The 19,774-nt window shown below is 37.5% G+C and overlaps 3 protein-coding genes across 3 annotated transcripts; 1 reads left to right on the plus strand and 2 right to left on the minus strand.

Moving 5' to 3' along the window:
* Positions 1-646: 646 nt before the first annotated feature.
* On the minus strand, positions 647-17,929 carry LOC116295464 (uncharacterized). Its single transcript, XM_089027592.1, has 11 exons — positions 17,576-17,929; positions 16,836-17,000; positions 15,980-16,093; positions 14,237-14,294; positions 13,377-13,595; positions 12,491-12,864; positions 11,583-11,750; positions 2,437-2,547; positions 1,596-1,715; positions 1,095-1,185; positions 647-654 (listed from the first exon to the last, which is right to left on the minus strand). The coding sequence occupies exons 1-11, from the start codon at positions 17,927-17,929 to the stop codon at positions 647-649; spliced, it is 1,782 nt and encodes a 593-aa protein (XP_088883718.1).
* On the plus strand, positions 2,949-9,066 carry LOC148912333 (uncharacterized). The gene is made up of 9 exons (XM_089027656.1): positions 2,949-3,716; positions 4,055-4,137; positions 4,309-4,475; positions 4,568-4,765; positions 5,604-5,923; positions 6,044-6,176; positions 6,542-6,675; positions 6,824-7,001; positions 7,703-9,066. The coding sequence occupies exons 1-9, from the start codon at positions 3,057-3,059 to the stop codon at positions 7,960-7,962; spliced, it is 2,133 nt and encodes a 710-aa protein (XP_088883782.1). The 5' UTR covers positions 2,949-3,056; the 3' UTR covers positions 7,963-9,066.
* Positions 8,485-10,882, minus strand: LOC148912334 (uncharacterized). Its single transcript, XM_089027657.1, has 3 exons — positions 10,218-10,882; positions 9,447-9,999; positions 8,485-8,775 (listed from the first exon to the last, which is right to left on the minus strand). Exons 1-2 carry the CDS (start codon positions 10,727-10,729, stop codon positions 9,522-9,524), a joined length of 990 nt encoding a protein of 329 aa, XP_088883783.1. The 5' UTR covers positions 10,730-10,882; the 3' UTR covers positions 8,485-8,775; positions 9,447-9,521.
* Positions 17,930-19,774: the final 1,845 nt, after the last annotated feature.

Genomic DNA, 19,774 nt, shown 5'->3' on the forward strand with positions numbered 1-19,774 from the left:
CCCACGTATTTTGCAGAGTTTGCAAAAGCGTTTGAATTAAATGGAGTACGATTTGCTTTTTAAAATGAACTTGTCCAGTACTAGAATCACAGCGTCAGCTGAGGTTGACTTTGGGATTTCTACAATGGAATCACTTGAATATTTCGGTCCATGATTGTGTGTATAAGTACTCTATCGTGGGCTAGGATCCACAGAAGTCGGCACTCAACATTTCCAATGGGCTATCTGTCATTTGTTGGGGTTCCATGCGTGTGGTGTTTGTATAGGTGGCAGTCTGCAGTGATATGCAAATTTGCCTGCATTTTTTTCACCAATTACAAGCAATAATATTTTCAGTTTTTTCCGAGATGAAATAAACAAGGTGCATCATGGTCTAGCTTGGGTGCAAACAACACCATATAAGGCATGCTCAACAATAGATATATTTGCATCCAAGCTAGATCAAAATGTATCATTTATAAACAAAGGCACACGATGTTTCGTTCAAACGAGATAAATAAAATAAACACAAAGTAGTTATTTATATATGCTCATAGTTTTATTTAATCTTTTGACTATAAATATAATATTTCTATATATCCGACGTAAACATTCTCGTAAAATGATTCGACCCTTATTAATCTTCTATTGCTTCTTTTCTTGTAACTTAGGTAGCTGAAAAACAAAGCAAAGCACAGATTGAGATGGTCAAGTCGTAAGAAATATAAACTAGTTAAAATGGGAATTTACTGTAAAGTCAATTCTACCTCTCGCTCGAACAGGAAGCTATGTTTGTTTGCCATTTGTTTCTCTTTCATCTAAATCAATTTCTCAGGTATTATTCTTTTATTTACGATTAATGATCAATAACAAACATTCATTTGAATGAGACTAGGAATCTTGAAACGTAAAGCACTAAACGCGAAGGTAAAGAATTATTTCCAACGGGAAAAATAATTCGAATTTATAATTTAAAAGTTCACATATTTCATAAGATCATTGTATCTCGTCCAGTTCTCGTCCGATATTTTCGTATTTTAGCATTTTAAAGAATTGTATATTGTTTGGCTTGGTAATTTTTTCCTCTAAGCAATCGCGTGACTCTACAAACTCACCTATGGCAAGAGCTGTGACGACGACAGGATCGTATCCATTCGGGGCGTGGAGTTCTTTAAGGCAGACACGGAACTGAGTTATAGTGATGAACTGCAAGAGAAATACTTTTGCTCAACACACCAATTAATTCAACGGTCTATAATATCTATCAAAATAAACATAAAAGTAGAAAGAAATTGGTAACTTTTCGAAGTCTACGAAGGTTTTTCCTAGTGCAATCTAAGTGATCTAATGGAAGTTAGCTGTTGTGTTGTGCACGGAACATTGACTTCTAAGGACATTTAGTATAGGACCTTCATTGTGTTTAGTACTTGCGTTGCACTACTTCTGCAACCATTTGACATTTTATAATTGTATTACAAACATGGTACTTTGCGAATTTTATTTTTTAAATGTGCTAACTGACTAGAAAAAGTAGGCGAAAAGATGATATATGTTTGGTGACTGGCTGCTATGAATAACAACAACAATTGGCTGCTTTTTACCAGCTTTTTACCTACCTCTGCCCAGGCAGAAATACTGTTATATTCTGGTATCAGATGCGCTAACGCAGACGAGCGATGAAGAGCTGTGATTATCACTGTAGGAGTGGTTGTGTAGTTTCCATTGAAAGCGACCGTCTGGTAAATGAAAAACAGAACCGATGATAAGTATAAAAAGAAATACGTACCCCTTGCAGCACTTTGGAATGCAGCTCAATCTGGGCGCAAAACAATAGGTTCCAATTCTCAGGATATTGGAATTCTTTTGTTTTGTCCTCCAGATAGAGCTGCTTTGACGTCACATGGCAAGGGGTCTATACAGTGTGTGCAACATGCGACTCGAAATCCCTCGAGATATGAATAATGAGACCGCCACCATGTTGGTTGATTTAACAAGAGAAGCTAATGAGGAATGCTTTGTTATCGTTAACCAAGATGGTGGTTATGATGTAACATGCACTTGCTCTATTACAGCACTTTTGTTTCTGCGCTTTCCCCATTTTACAGATATCTGGGTTTTCCCATTTTACGATTAAAATAAGCCCCAGAGGTCTTTTCAGAGTGTATCGATAAAATTTGGTTATTGGTTATAGTTAATAGTTGACCCCTTCAGTTCCTTGCGCCATCTTAAATAGTAGCCGTGCTTTTGCATCGAAGCAAGACGAACGGTGAGCTTGCAATGATAGAGACCTCTTTTAACTTGGACAATTATTCACGTCTCTATCATTACAAGCTCACCGTTCGTCTCGCTTCGATACAAATGCATCGTTGCCATTTAAGATGGTGCAGGGAACTGGGAAGTGGATTATTTGATGATCGACAGGGGGTCCCTTTGATTGGTCGTATTTGAAGTATCTACCTGGCAGTAGGCAAAGTTATCGGCTGTGTTTGGTAGATTGATGTTAGGGAAATCAATAACCAGCTTTTCTGTGTTCATCTCGGCTGGTAGGTTTTCATAGGCAATCCAGTTCTGCAAAGATGAAAAATATTTTAGATCTCACTTTTCTATGGACGTATGGCACATGTGCTTAAACCAGTTCCTCTCTCCCCTCTCAAATCGTACCGTGTACTTGCTGCAAGTCAGTATCGTACGCTTCATACTCGTACACACTCGTACGGCATGTCGTACAGTGTACTTGCTGCAAGGCAGTACCATACGCTTTTTATATGGCGCGTTTTTCTTGTCAAAATTCAAGTTCGACATTCGTTATTCAAGTTCGACATTCGTTATTCAAGTTCGGCATTCGTTATTCAAGTTCGACATTCGTTTTTCAAGTTCGACATTCGTTTTTCAAGTTCGACATTCGTTATTCAAGTTCGACATTCGTTATTCAAGTTCAACATTCGTTTTTCAAGTTCGACATTCGTTTTTCAAGTTCGACATTTTTAGAGATTGGGACCTAGTGAAAGGGCTCAATTGCGAGGGACTGGACACCACAGAGACGACTTTACATGTGCTGCAGAAAGTGAATAGTGAAAATGTCTCTAGGAAGATGTCGAAGCCTTCTGAAAGAAGTTGAGGCGGAACTTTCCAAATCTTTCCCAGGTAATACAGAGACAACAGCAGCTGGAGCTCCTTCAACAGAGAATTCTACAAGTACTGTCCCTTCTTCTAGCAGTGGATCGAACATTGCGCCATCATTGACCGAATCAACAGGTCTACATCAAGAACACAGAAGATTGTTTGGTTTTCGCCCTCAAGGGAACAGTCGACACCGTCCATACAACAACAACAGAAATGGGTTTTCTAACAACAAAACGTCCAAGCCAAAAAAAAGAGCAACATTTACTAGGAACTTTATGTGCTTGTCGCACATGGAGGATACCGTCCCACCATCCCCATCCCAACAATCGGCGCTTAAAAGAGCTGGTCTGGGGGAAAAGAAAATCACGTTAAACCTTGACGATGGGCCTTTTGAAGTAGATAAAACACTGAAAGAGGCATACCCGCAACTCTTTAAGTCAGGTGGTTACGTGCTTTTGAGGATTGTCGAGTGTGGGGTGAGAGTGCTATCTGTTATTAATGGCCCTTACAGCTGCGAACAACTAAAGGATGTAATTGGACAGGGAAAAATCTTTATAAGACCTCTACAGAGAGACCTGAGCATGAATCCACTACCAACTAATGATAATTATAAGGTAAGCATATTGTATTTGCTCATATTAAAATTTTTGAGTTAGATATTTATTTTGAACTAGCTAGGCTTCAAATAACCAGTGAGATTATAAAGAAAACGTGAATTTGTTCATTTCGTCCTGACCATCTCAGAGCTTTGCAGAGAAGCTGCATGCCTAAAAACCAAATAAACAAACAAACATCCAAACAATAACTGAAAAGGAAAAATATAGAGAAAAATCTTGAAAAAGCAGAGGTAGTTTTATAAAATTTACATATGAGACAAATATTGTCATTTCCATGTACAGTGCTATGTTTTCAACAGTTATGATGCCTCACACAGAGATGCCTATTTTTTAAGGTTGAAGATTTGCAGGAAAAATGCTTAAATTGTCAACAAATGTTCTTCCTGGCAGAGTTGTCAGAACACATAGAGCAGTGTTGGTAAGTTTCCAAGTTGTAAAAATATGTGCTGTGTGGCTGAATAGAGAATGCATGGCTTACATGTAACTTATATATTAGCTTCAACTTGATAAGGGGCATCCAAGGGGGGAAAGGGGGAGGGGTGGTTCAAATCACAAAGGTAGTAATGGTCATATTTTGCAAAATTTATAGTAATGAAACCAGTGACACAGCAACAAACCCTGCTTCTACAGAAGCAAGTAATTCTACTCCAACAGCTACAAAAGCAAGTACCACAGTAACAAACACTACTATAGCTACTACTACAACAGCTGTTAACTCTGCTACTATAGAAGACAAAAACCACAAGGCAGAACTAGGTAAGGCTGACAAACACATTATTGCTTTATCAACATTTCCTAATACTTTTGGGTATCATTAACTTAGTGTTATATTTATGATTTATTTAAAGATGACTATTTTGTCCAAAAATATGGCCAAGGAGTTGTGTCTGATGTAAAGTGTCCAAAGTGTGGGTGTGAAGTAGAAATTCCCTCGGCAGGCACTTATACAAGTGAATCAGGGTCTCTGCGAATCTATGCTGATGAGGAAGAGTTTGAATGTACCAGCTCCCAGTGTCTGTACAGTGAAAAAAGAAACAAAACTTTGGGTAAGTTCAACAATCTAATTCAATCTGTACAAAAAAAGTCAAGCCATCATGCATTCCAGTATTTTTGACCATGCGTCCCCCTTTTAGTTACCTCGATCACCTCTCATTTTTAAAAATATGTTGCACTTAGATGAGCGATTCTAATGATGGCCATTTCATCATTGTTAATTCTACAATGCACATGCAGTCAAAAAAAGGGTTTTGCATAATAATTGTAATTATTTTAAATTTAAACCATTATAAAATTAATTAGCTTCTACAAAACGTGCTATTTTTATCAAACTACCACAATATAATACTAAACATGAATATGTAGATGATATGACTGGTAAAAATGTGCATTGATCATTTAATGACAATGTTTTGATTTGTACTTCAAGCGGTGCCTGCATAGATCTTAAGATATCAATAACTTTTAAAGATCTTGTTTATGATTACTGTGGAAGAAATTACTCACTGAAAAAATGAAAATCACTACAAAGTTTCACATTTAAGTTAGCTAGTGTAACAATGGGATGTGTGATCCACCTTGTTTAATTTCACTAATAACTGATTCAATGACATTTTAATATTGTAAATATTTTGTACTTTTAATTTTCATTCCATACTTACCATTCATATTTACATATATTTTGCATATCTTGTCACTTCATTCACCCAGTGTCTAATAATGATTAAAGTTACCATTATTTTTTACTTGATCAATTAAGATAAAATGCAGATTGCCTCGGGATTCTGGTTTGGAGGGACATATCCCTGTAAATGCTAATACAGGATATGTGCTGCTCAATAGGTATGTTTTTTAGGCTCAAAATAATCTTAATTCTCTGCTTTACAGAAAGTGTATCAACACCCTTAGAAGATGATGACGAGGCTTCAGGAGCTCCAGGAGTAGACCCTGGCATTTCTGATGCTGTTAACCAAACATTGAATCATGCCCACAACCATGAAATCACCAATGGGGTGGAAGTGCTTAGATACTTCCAGAGCATAATGGTCACTGGAAGACCTTTAAATGTAGTGGACCTGGCCCAAGCAACGGAAGGGCCCACCAATTACATTCTAGTGGACAGATACAATCTTGTGCAAACTGCCTTTGAGGAAATCAAAGAAATGGGGAACTTAAGGCAGACATTGGAAGTGCAGTTTTATGGAGAGGTTATTAATTGAAATTGTTTCTAAAATAAATTAATCGACATAATTTTGTGTCAAGAAACACTCAAAAACTCTAGCATTGAACTAATTGCATTATTAATAAATCCATTCATTTTTTTCTAGGAAGCTGAAGACATTGGAGGACCAAGAAGAGAGTTTTTTCGATTAATAGTTCGTGATATTTTTAACATCTACTTTGAGAATGGCTTGAAGCCCCATATGGCAAGTGATTACCAGTTGATTGGTGTCATCTTTGGTAAGTCTTTCAGAACACATGGGGTATGTTCCACCTTATTGTTGATGCTATTAAATTGTTCAAGTTAACCGTCCAAACCAATGACATTATGTTTTGTCTCTTTGAGGCTGGAGCCACAAAAACCCCACCCCTCAGCAAAATAATTAGTCTGTCAATCAGTGTAAATAAGAAAAAATTATCAGTGTATTAGAATCACAAACATGACAATGTGTTCTCATGATTGGTGCAAGCATGTTGCATAATGCAAGGCACTACAACTTTTGTCTGTGGTGGTCGTGTCATAGCAATGCAAGTGACAGTACTGTTGTCTGACACTTCAAAAATGAAAAAAAAAATTGCATTATCATTTATCTTTCAATTGTCAGGTTTGAGCTTGGTTCAAGGTGGCAAAGTCCCCAAGTTCAAGGAAGATATATTTGAGTCAGTTTTCAACTTAAGTGTAGATGACCCATGCCTAAATCTATTACGCTTAGGGTTAAAAAAAACTGGCATATTCCAGGTAAATGTGCTTAAACTTTTTTGAGGCCAGTTTTAATGTCAATTTTCCCCAAACACACAAACACATTTAATGGTCAAGCCTCCTTTTTAAAGTTGTCCAGTTTTCCAGTCCTACCTCTTTTTTAAAGTGTTTTTAATATTTTGTACAGTTTGCTATAAATATTGATGCATTTAAAGACTTGTTCAGAGAGGGACCCAAAGCTACTATGACCATAAGGATTCTGAATGGTTTTTTAAAACCCGTCTTCAGTGAAGCAGGTTGCAATGCAAGGAAAAGCGAATGCTTGGTTTACAGGGCTTTCCAGAAGTACCTCAGGGAAGTTGCAAGTAGGTGGTGTTCTGGTTATTTTTGGGTTGGAGCTAGAAATTAATTCATGTGGCTTTTTCAATTATACACCATAGCAAAGGGCATTTTGACTTGATGTCTCAGTATAAATCAAGCAATGTTCAAAAATAATTACTATTGTTTTCATTCTGCATTATGCCAACTAATGCTGAACAACTTGCATCATATTATAAATAATAATGCTATAGGTTTATTAGACTGAGAGCTTACACTTACACTAACACATACTAATTGCTAACTGTTATTTATGAAGCATATTTCAATATGTCATATAGAAAGTGAGTTATGTAAATGCATTTTTATTATCACTATTTAATAGATAATCACGTGGACACAAAGCATTCATGGGTATAATGCACCCTTAACCTCCTGCATTCTACCCATGAATGCTGTGTGCCTCAGTGATTATCTATTAAATATTGAATGGATTATGAGACATCCCTGACTGCAGCCTATTTAAACACAGGCTATGGATATAAATACTTGAACATATTATACATTGCAAAAGTTTTTCAGGATTATTGTCCCTTGTGAGGAAAAAAAAAAATGATATTCACATTCTTCTGGCTCATCAGATGCTTCAGAGAAATGAAATTACAGTTGATGGTTCCCCAAAATTAACATCGAACAATAATCACAGTGCATTATTTTGTTTTAACTTCTTGATTATTCTTATGTATAGGTGGTAGGCGAACTGGTTTAGATTTAGAAAGTGTGTTACAGTTTGTGACAGGAAGTAATGAAGAACCTATACTTGGTTTTTCCATTGATCCATCGTTAACCTTTCATGAGGTTACTGGTAGTTTCCTTCCAACAGCAAATACCTGTTCGAACACCTTAAGTCTCCCAAGACCGACAAGAGAACATGAACTTCCAGAAGAAAACATATTATTTGAATTGTACGATATGGCTTTTACAAGTTCCTATTTTGGTAACAAATAGATGAGAGTAACGGAAGTGTTGCCTGATGCACTCATCCAGATCTATCAGATTGTTTCAAATTTCTTCTAATTGCTTTGAAGCTTTAATTATAGTTTCATTATTGCTATCCCTTTAGATGTTACTTGTTCATACCAATATAACACTTAGATAATCAGGATGAAGTTGCATAAAGCAATTAATTGCTGGTCACTTATTAAAAAAACAGCATTTAATGATTTGAATGTAACACATTTGGCTGGTTAAAAATTCATCTGTGTTTTCAGCCTTTATCATATAGAATACCATAAGCTTGGGTACATATATTTTTTTATTGTAATTGCAGTTGTGTTTTTTGCCAAATTATTACCCATCCAATAACTGGAAATTAATTTCAAATCAATTTTGATTAATTACTTATTTGGTAAACTTGTCAATGAATAGTAATTTTGGCATCATTCTAGTTCTTCAAATTAACTGCTGTAATCTACTCTCTAATTTTACTCTAGCAATTAATAAATAAGTTTAAAAAAAGTTATATTGACATAATATGGTTTTAGTTTAATGGTTTGATGAAAAATGAAATGTACTTTATGATGCATTTGATGTATTTAAACAATCAGATACAAAAGAAAGTGTTTTCATGTACAAGTCAATACCATATGAATCACTTGTATCAAGTGGATTTACAAGAACTTTAAGCCTTCCATAATCAGCCTCTTGTAAAGGACAGTTAACAGGAGGAATTTCAATGATATCACCATCTTCATCTGGACCACTCCATTCACTGCATGGTAATGGGCCATCCCAGTCAATCCCATAATTATTACAGTTACCCTATAACACAATTGGTTGAATAAAAAGTTAATGTTTAACATCAGTAGTGAATGCATCCCAGCAATAATAATACCTTTAATATGGCCCTTATTACATTAATATGTCATAGAGGTGTAAGGAAAAGAAGAGCTAAGGGTGAATATGGATGATAATCCAGCCCCACGTAGTTCCTCCCTAGATCCTCCTAAGTGTCCAGCTGCTGGCAACCAGTGCTGGTCATAGCAGGACTACCATCATATGTTATACCATCACTATAGTATCAAACTAAACTTTCAAAATATTATCATTATATTCAATGTGTGACATGGCTCCTTACTTGTAGCAAATTTATCTAAAGCAAATTTCTGTTCGATATAAACCTGCACTAGTGTGTAATTTTTCTTATCCCATAATAAATCCAATACCATTGTTCTAAATTTCACATTAACTTAACAGTTTTGTTTTTTATGTGTGCAAATATCAGGGGCAGATCCATGAATCACTGAAAGGGGGGGGGGGTGAACAAACTGAACGGGAAAAAAAATTGTACTTTCTCTCTACTTAAATTTACTCTGCACTTCTTTTCTTTTGTTTTACTTAGCAAAAGGGGGGGCCCCTGCCCCCTTCAATCCTCCCCTAAATCTGTCCCTGAATAGATGTGATCACTATCATTATTACTAGTTCTGTTATACCTCCATGTCTCCAAATGTTTCCTTGGCCACAGTTAAGCTGGAGTTTGCAATACTATTCATACCCAACATCCACAGCTACATTGGTGTGCGATGACCAGCTGATGAGATCTTGTGATGGTTCCAGCCAGAAACAAAATTTTGTAAAGTCCTGTTATATCTTTCAATGTATATGTAGTGTAAGCAGAAAATATGGCTATCATCATTGGGATTGAGCACTTGACAGGCCTCCATATGATAGAACAGGTTGTAGAAAACGAATGTAACTTGGTAATACATGTCTCTCCAAAGCCTCTCTATCCTCTGATTGTGTACACTTTTTCCTGTGATCATACTTGCTCTTCCTGGACCTCGTGCAGGGTGTGAAAGCATAAACATCGACACCTCCACATTCTCGCCACCCATGTCACTCCTCACCCTTGATGGTAGACCAAAAAAAGTGATAGCTTCTTTGAATAAACCAAGAACTGTTTCTGATCTATTGTTGTTTGAACATTTTAAATAGACAATAGATCTAGAGAATCCATCAATCCCCCCATGAACTACCAACTTCCATCTAGAAAAAGACAGTGAAAAAGTACAGTATCTTTATATCATTAAAATATTGATTTTTCCAAACTGATAAATGCATGTGTTTACACTCGCAAACACATTTAGCTTGCAGAATATCACTTTCAATTTAAAACTGCTAGTATATTGAAGCATATTGCAAAAATCATTATCACTGCAGGGGGGGGGGGGGGGGGGGGGGGCTAACTTGCAATTAACTTTCACCTTATCAATTTGTGATGGCCATCAATATGCCAAAGAGCATTGGGACTACTGACACTGTACTTTCGTCTTTCTGTTGCTTGCATCCATCTTGTTACGGTGCCCTCTGGATCAACACGTTTTATGCTTTCTCTGACACGTAATTGTGGAACAAAAATTTCCCTGGCCATTAGGTGACCTAGCATCATGCGATAGCCAGAATTGGGGAACTCGATCTTAATATTGCGTATAACATCATCTAGTGCACAGTCGTCAATGTCCGTAAAAGATCGACTTGTACCAATGTTTAAGTCTTTAAGGCGTCTATTAATCGTTGATTGAGATACCCCACACATACGGGCCATGTCCACAGCTTTAAATCCCTTTTCAGACAAATAAAACAATTGTTTCTGTGTTATGCGAATCTTTGGTCTTCCTGGTAAACCAGAGTGCTCTAAGTCTGATTGAAAGGACTGCTGATTCCTGAATACTGCTGATTCCTCTTCTTCCTTTAACAAATCGACAATAATCCGCATCTTTCTTGTGACAGAGTGCTCTATTAGATGTGCTGCTTCTAGATGCACAGAATGGTTGTATAGTAGGTTTGCACGAGTAAATAAATCTTTCAAATCAAGAGGAGTAGCGTCAAGAGAGTTTTCAAAATGTTCTAAAGTTTGAAGGAAATTTTGTATCCGTTTAAGAAAGGGAATTTTTGCATTAATCGCCGACATGTTTTCAAGTTAAAAACTGAAAAAGCCCAGTCTTTTTCGGACGGCTAAGTGCTCTAGGGCCCAATATAAAAATGTTGAACTTGAAAAACGAATGTCGAACTTGAAAAACGAATGTCGAACTTGAAAAACGAATGTCGAACTTGAATAACGAATGTCGAACTTGAATAACGAATGTTGAACTTGAAAAACGAATGTCGAACTTGAATAACGAATGTCGAACTTGAATTTTGACAAGAAAAACGCGCCATATTTTTATGTACTCGTACCAAAATTATTATCATGTCGTACAGTGTGCGTGCTGCAAGGCAGTACCATACGTTTCTGCAAGGCAGTATCGTACTTTATTTATGTACTCTCATATCAAGCTTTACTCTATATGTTAGTGTCGAAGTTGGAGTAGAGAAAGCTCACTCACATATCTGTATGATCAATTCTGGATTGTGCGGAAAAGCGGCAAACAAAAAGGCCGTCGTTTTATAACGAATTCAACATGAACATTTTTGAAGAAGAAAAAGAAAAAAAGAAGTAAAATCGAGGAAGGATACGGGGACGATGCTAACTCGTCGGTCTGCCTCGCAGACAGCAGACACAGGGAAATTCGACACTCAGTGTTTGATATGTACCAAAACTACCGTTGTATTGAAAAAACATGACTAACCACATGAATGTCCTTGTGAAGCCCATCAAAATCCTGAAGTTCACGAAGACAAACTTTTAGTTGGTCTGTCTTAGTGTCTTCCAGCCAGATAGTCGCAGCATCATGTTTTTGACCAACCACCATGTGTTCTGATGAAACTAGAGCATTTGGAACACCTGTAAACTTGCCCTGAAAGACATAATCAGTGAATTAAAATAAAATTCTGCTTATTTTTAGAGGAAAAACAACGAAACAGTCACACGATATGATTTAATATTTTAAGAGAGAATTCTTTTCGTATACAAGCAGTGAGCACCAAAAACTATTCTCTTGAAGAAAGGTTGTACAAGGCTAAAATCTTGTTATTCAGAAAATTTACTTTGTTTGGAAGTGGAGATGACCGATGAAAGTGGAATCAAAGTGTTAACTTAAAGCAAAACATTTATTCGAAAATGAGGTTTAGGCTTTCATTTGCTTATTTCCCATATATTTTCTATTAAAAAAAAGCCTGACAAAGCAACATTCTAACACAAATGCAGCAAAACATCTTTGTACCATTGAAAATACCGCTTCAAACAGGCATTTTATCATAGCACATCAGTTTCTAACTGTTTAAAAAGGTTTTGAGTGTTAACCCAAAACGAAAATTGGGATCAAAACTCATACGAGAGTCTACTTTTTTGCGCTTTTTGCCATAATTGCTCGTTATGAAAAAAATCTCCTCTTAAACTAAATCTATCTATGGTTTACAATATTCGTTAATATTCGTTTTCTTATAATTTTTTGTTAATTATTGTAGTCCTTTTTAATTCCCCCCCCCCCCCCCCTTTTTTTTAAAGACCTCGTGGCACATAGGGTTGTGGGACCGAATTTTGTAATGACATCGAAACAGCTCCCAATCACCTTTAGATTGTTAAAAAACCACTTACCGATGGCAGAACGACAGTTTGACAAGTCGTCCCCTCCCACCAGTTTGTCAAGACCAATTCTCCAGCCACAGCTCCATTAGGTGCTCCTTGGTAAGCCATATAATCAACAAACGTGATGCCATTGTCAGGTGTCGCTCGATCGTTCCTACCAGCCTTGAGTGCACACAATGTGAAGTTATATGCGTTGATTTTCTCAGCCCAGACAACAGCAGCATCGTGGACGAAGTTTGTAGGACCGTTATGGTAGTTGACCGACACTTGGACGTGGACCGTCCTATCAACCTTGAAGTTCTGGGTCTTGTATGCGACAAGTTTGCACTGAACATCGGTGGTGGATAGGTCGAGAGTGACACGGCCGTGGTGAAGAATAAATGCTGAAATACAATTGTTTGTCAGTCAAGAATACTGAGATTAGGATTACGTATGTCACCATAGCAAGACATGATAGTTTTGAAAAAGGTGGGTCACGATTCTGAATAACGTCAATCCTCCTAAGTGGACACCAAAACGACGATTGTCCGTATTACAGAGGTCTGTTTTCAAGTTAGTCTGTGCATTCAAAATTCGCGTTGCTGAATGAAAGTCAAACCTCGGTGACTGCATTATAGGTGTTCGTATTACAGAGGTCTGTTTTAGAGTTAGTCTGTGCATTCAACATTCGCGTTGCTGAATGAAAGTCAAACCTCGGTGTCTGCATTTCACCAACCTTTTTTGAAATAGCCGTATAGATTTCGTGCGATTGTAAAATGGTTCTGTTTATCCAATTTTAGGGAATAAAATTAATGCTCATGAAGCAGCTATATTCAATTGGAGCACGGTACCGTCATATCACGGTAAGACACGGCACGGCAGGTCTGTACGTGCTCAGTAGCAACATTAGTCTTACCGTAACAGGCCCCGGGATGCACAATAGTAACATTCTTGCGAGTATTGCAGATATACTTCTCGTAGTAGCACATGTTGGTGTACGTATTGCCATCGCTTCCACACTGCAGGTTTTCAAAGGTTGGACATTTGTCTTTACATATACAGCGGGCATCCTTGGGACCGAAGGCTTTACAAAAGGAATAGTGGGTGCATTCAACGGGTATGCATGGGTCCAGATCTGGAATTTAGAATGAATGAAATACTCTTAGTAGAAATACTCTTAGAAAATTAGGATTCATTTTGCGCTTTCGGGTGAAAAGAGAAACAAAAACTTGCGGATTTTCCTTTCTCAGCAATTCTCTGAGTCGATCGAAGTCAAGGGGGGGAGGGGGGGCAAGGGTATCTCACAAATCGAAATGGAATTCAGCGTATTCAGTAAGCTTTGTAGAGGAATGAAAATTGGAGAACCCTCGATTCAGAGGAGAAACTTGAACCAATTCTCTCTATGTGGTACCGAGTCCAGGATCCAGGATTTGAAACTCAGTTCTAAAGTCATAATTTCTAAAAATTCAACGATTAGTTCTAAAAAGATCGAGAAATCTTAAGTAGGTCACAAGTATTCTGTGGCTTTTTCTTGGTCAGCTTGCTCATATTTCTTGTATAAGACCCCCCCAAGCTACACGAGATCCCCCCCAAGCTACACGAGATCCCCCCCAAGCTACACGAGATCCCCCCAAGCTACACGAGATCCCCCCAAGCTACACGAGATCCCCCCCAAGCTACACGAGATCCCCCCCAAGCTACACGAGATCCCCCCCAAGCTACACGAGATCCCCCCAAGGTACACTCTTTTCAACTCCAAAGTCCTGCAGTACTTACATCCTATTGCCAGGTAACTGATAGTTACTGGATCATAGGCGTTATGTGGATAAATAAACTATTATTATTATTATTATTATTATGGTGGCTGGCAATTGACTGGATGTCTTTCATACACACGGTGAACTGCGTCGTGGTAACTTCCTAGACAATAATAGAAGGAACACTTTAACGTTTAGACGTAATATTTCAAAGCCGACAATGAGGACTGGACGGGATTTCAAGTCCGTGCGCCAAGGACTGGAACTAATTGCAAGGACTTGAAATCCTGTCCACACTCCGATTTGGAGGCTTTGAAATGACTTCTCATACTCATTAATAATTCGGGAGATTATTTGTTTAGGATTGATAGACTTAAGGGACAGATATGTCCCTGAACTGAATTAATTTTAATCCAGTCCAAGGACTTGAACAAAAATAATTCAGTCCTTTCACAGCACTTTACCAGGTTTCAAGTAACATCATGTGACCCAAAAAATAGCCCATTGATTGGCTGGTTTACTCATGAATTATTAATGAGTATGAGAATTACATGTAAAAAGCTGTTGTGAAATGTCCGCGATTATTCAGCCATTTTGCCTTTCCTCTTCTCCTTACCTCGACCCATTCTGTTATAGCATTGTTCTTGGGGTAGATGGTGTTTGGATTATTCGTATCTGAAAAATGCTTGGCCGTGGTGATCATAACTGGCTCACTATAGAAATCTTGAGAGTATGTGGACCGCGTGGCACTAATGAAATAGTAGAAGATAATATAGGTAAGTTGTAGTGCTATATTATCTTCTACTATTTCATTAGTGCCACGCGGTCCACATACTCTCATCTTTGCATCATAATTACCGCGACCTAACATCTATTTCACCCCGGCCTGCTCTCAGTCTGACCTCTAGCTCAGCTGGTAGAGCATCGGTAGTACAATTCCGAAGGTCGTGGGTTCGAATCCCAGCGAGGTCGGAAATTAATTTTTCCGAATTTAATTCCAAGGGCTTTCGCCTGGAATAACCTCGTTCCCAAGCACTACAACTTACCTATATTATCTTCTACTATAGAAATCTTGGGCAAATGGTACAACCTAAAGAACAATGATAAGCACCTTGTTAAAAAACCACCCCTTATCACATCTCAATTAGCCATTCCGAAGTTGAGCGGATAGAAAAACTGCATGGGTTGAGTTGGCATTGAAGTGCATTGCGAGACTGTTTTAGGGACACATTTACAAAATGGCGCCTATTTCGTCCCCTAGGCCTAAATCGCAATAAACCCAGTTTTTTCCTCAACCTCGGAATAACTAATAAAGTCATTCATCAGTTAATGTGATGTAGAGCCCACGACTTTAATCATTTAGGTCGGTAAAAATTTCCATATAGCAACTCCTACTTGAATTTTCCACGAGATAATACTCTAGTATATAAAAACCTAAATATTTGAATTATTATTGCCGATATATTAAGGATGATATTAACCCTGACCTTCATATGAATAAAACAAATTTTTTCGATGTTTCGTTTTAGTGAGACTTTTCAATATTTCCTTTTTTTCAAAATGAATTATAATTATTGAGTGGGGAAGGTGTTTAAGCCATTTCAAAAAGAACTCGAGTGTTCCCTATGTTTTTGACCGATGTTTTGCCCTACCTACATCGCTATCGTGCGATTTGAAGTCTCGTTCTCATAGAGACGGCAGTCAGAGAAGAGAAAACAGAAAGCTTAAAGAAATTCAACTCGATAAACAGAGTTATCCTTACCTGGCAGAAACTGTAGTGAGTATTAGATGTCAATGGCGAGGTGTTGGGTAGTTTGACAGCATTTTCAATACCAACTGTCCATCCAGTTGGAGGGGTTTCCTGGGCTAGCCAGTTCTTGAAGAAGAAAAACAAAAAAAATGCTATACTAAACATTTCACACGGGTTTTCCCCCTTACAAGTGCTAAAACAGTCCATCAAATAAACCAGTCTTTGTTTAAAGAAAAAGCTAGGAAATTAGAATTAAAGAGATACGATGCACGCAAACTAAGCTATTGCGGCCATTTTGCGCGGTTTTTTGCGCGCCGCTTTTTGACGAAACTGCACTTTCGATTCCATGAAAATGTCCAACTCTGCAGAAAATAGAATGAATCTCTGTTTGGGGGACAAATTTTATCGTGTGAACACATCCTGTAACGCTGGTTGTCTACTAAAAAGTTGCACCGTTTTCGCGAATCGGCACGCAAATGATTTCCTTATTCAATTAAGCAAAAAAGGAAAAAATAGAAAGAAAAGAATTGTCGCCAGCAAAGTAGTTTGCTTTATTTGCCGAATCCTTCAGCACGCAAATTATTGCCTTAACCAATCAAGTTAAAATAGCTATAGTGTAATAAAGAATGTACCGAGTTACTAGTTTTATATAATAGAATGGTTTTCAAAAACCCGTAAAATACACTTTAGCGTATTACACTTTAATACACTTTATTGTCCGCATTTTCTTTTGATTTTTTTTTTTTGTGTTTTCGGTGTATTACAATTTATTACACCTTAGTTATTACACTTTATTTCACGGGTTTTTGGAAATCACTCTAATACAAACTAAAAATACGATAAAATTAAGTAAAATCTATTTACTAACCACGGTGAATTGCTTGTGTTCGCCGTCGAAGTTCTTCAGTTCACGTAAGCATATCATGAAGTCGTATATGGTCACGTCCTCGGCCCAGATGCTTGCGGCATCGTGCTTGTTGCGGGTGATACTGTGCACGGAAGTGACGTAGATGAAGGGTGCCTTTGCAAATGTCTAAAAAAGACAATTATATAGATTGGAAATTACGTACTCGATAATATTCTATCAATTAGTCATAGAAAAACTAAATTTTCACGAACACTGAAACAACCGTTGGGTTCATTCAAGTCAACGGGCACGGCTAACTAGCAGATCGAACTCTGAAACAACCTCTGCGCTGATCTATAAGTCAAGGAACTGCTCACTCACACATCTACTGATTAGAATTCAGTGTGTTGGGAATGCCGGCAATGGCTCAGCAGCAATAATGGATAATTTTTGCTACAGAAAAGAAAATGGTCATTACAAACCCATAAGCGAGAAGGAGTTGCACAAAACATTTCATTTACTAAACCAAAATGGCCGACGGACTAAGACGCCACGTAAAAAAACCCATCAATGGAAAAATGCCTACTAAAGAATTTGGTTTCTGAACGCAGAAAGTATTTTTTGGATAAGATTCGAATACTTCAAAATACATTTTCTAACGAAAGTTTCATGTTATCACTCATAACCAAGATGGCGGCCATGATGACATCACATCCAAAAGCCAAAAAATTTTGTTTGACAAAAGTGACAGTTTTACTTACCACTCCAGCTGCAGCAAAATCCACAGTGACACATTTTGTTCCTGCCACCCAAGTTTGGATAGTCTGTTGACCGAAGCCACCTCCAGGAGCACTGCTGTAGGCCATCCACTGAAGACTTACTGTTCTGTCACCGGAAATAGGACCAGACGCAGCAACACAGGCAGTGAAACCACTAAACGTCACTTCCTCTACCCAGCTCACCGCGGCCTCGTAAGTAAAAGCATTTGGTTCGTTCATGTGAAGGGCAAGTTGGACTTGTACTGGTCCACTGGTGAAAGCTTGATCGAAGGAGAAAGCCTTGCAGAGAAAATCAGTCGGTGATGATACTAGAAACACGCCTCGGCCATACAGCATGGAGTGACCTAGGAAATTATAGTAATAACATTTTGATTAAGAGGAAATTGTTTTCAATAATGAGCAATAATGGCAAAAAGCGCCAAAAACTAGACCTTTGAATTAGAATTTTGATCTCAATTTTCGTTTTGGGTTAACACTCACAACCCTTTTTTAAACAGTTAGAAACTGATGTACTATGATAAAATGCCTGTTTGAAGCGGTATTCAATTGTACAAAGATGTTTTGCTGCATTTGTGTCAGAATGTTGCTTTGTCAGGCTTTTTTATAGAAAATATATCGGAAATAAGCAAATGAAGGCCTAAACCTCATTTTCGAATAAAATTTTTGCTTAACACTTTGATTCCCCTTTCATTGGTCATCTCCATTTCCAAACAAGTTAAACTTTCTGAATAACAAGATTTTAGCCTTGTACAACAGCCTTTCTTCAAGAAAATAGTTTTTGGCGCTCACTGCTTGAATACGAAAAGAATTATCTCTTAATCTCGAAAATACTTCTACGCAGTCTTCTCAACAGACTTTATGTTGATGGTTTTCACAGCCGCCATGTTGGATGAATTCAACAAAAGATTCGTCATTATTCTCTTTTGTTACACCATCCAACATGGCCGCCGTGTCTCTTGTTATTTCATTCTCTTGAGAATGATTTGGCCTAATGTTTCCCTATTTCAATCCACGTGTCTTAAAAATTAGATTAATTCTTTGCTTTATATCTTCTCATACACAACCGTTAAACGAAAAAAGTATTTGGGAAAGACGCGTGGCCTGAAATGGGGGAAAAAACGTTGATTCAAGACGAAGGTCTACCGGTAAAGATCCGTAAAACTTCATTTTTCAGTTCAAAAAAAAAAAAGGTACTAAATTCTTTTTGCCAGGATTAGTGCTTTGTCAATATTTTTAGAACTCGTTTGAAATATTAGTCCAAACAAGTATAGATTCTGGACACAAATCCCTTAGTTTCAGCATTTTCCACTTCTCTGCGCACTACCTAGCAGCTAGCAGTTTGTTTTCGCGACTAAAAACATTCTTTAAAATTGCGTAAATATAAATTAGTGGCATATTTCCGGGGATAATATAAACAAAAGTAATGATTTAAAGAAAAGTTGCATTAAAAAAAATGCTTAACTTTTAAGTTTACGAGCCCAAAGATTTTCTTAGTCGGTACAAGTTGATCGTGTCAATTCAGAACAGTGCGAGTTCACAAATAATAAATAATCTTACCCATGGAAGCCAGGCCAAGGAAAACGAGAATAGTGCAGATAAACTTCATAGCTCGTCTCGGAAAACTGAAATGAAATAATATAGTTTTAAACCGTGAACACACCAAACGCTCACATCAAGACTCTCTAGCTTCAAAAATTTTACGATAACTGGCATCATTTCTAATTTCAAAGATTGAGTGACGCAAGGATGGTTCTTTCGTAGCAATAATCCCAACTGGGTTATAAAGGTGAAATGGAAAAACAAGGTATAAAACATTTACCTAAAGCAAATGTGTGGCATAAAAATCTATTTTCTAAATAACTCTTAGTAAAAATATCTTGATATCTGCAAAAAATACAATACATCTTCTTACCTCTGGATTACAGCGACCTTAATTAGAAGCTTGAGAAAGTGGCTGAGTTTCAGAATCACCGGCTTTTTATACTCTTCTCTGTCTCGCACTGCATAATCACAAGGTGAGGAGGCATGCAAGATGGCAAACCCGTGGATACACGGAGAATAGGGAGCTCTATCGCAACCATCACAAACACAATTAGTCGATAATTATCATCGCCAGCAACAGATATTATGGCTCAAAGGATTGCTAATATCAAGGTAATAATTATTTGTATTGTTTGGACA

The sequence above is a fragment of the Actinia tenebrosa genome, unplaced genomic scaffold (assembly GCF_029948245.1).
Source record: "Actinia tenebrosa isolate PJP-AT-01 unplaced genomic scaffold, QUT_ActTen_1.0 PGA_scaffold11__36_contigs__length_13525064, whole genome shotgun sequence".
In the NCBI taxonomy this organism is placed as follows: Eukaryota; Metazoa; Cnidaria; class Anthozoa; order Actiniaria; family Actiniidae; genus Actinia; species Actinia tenebrosa.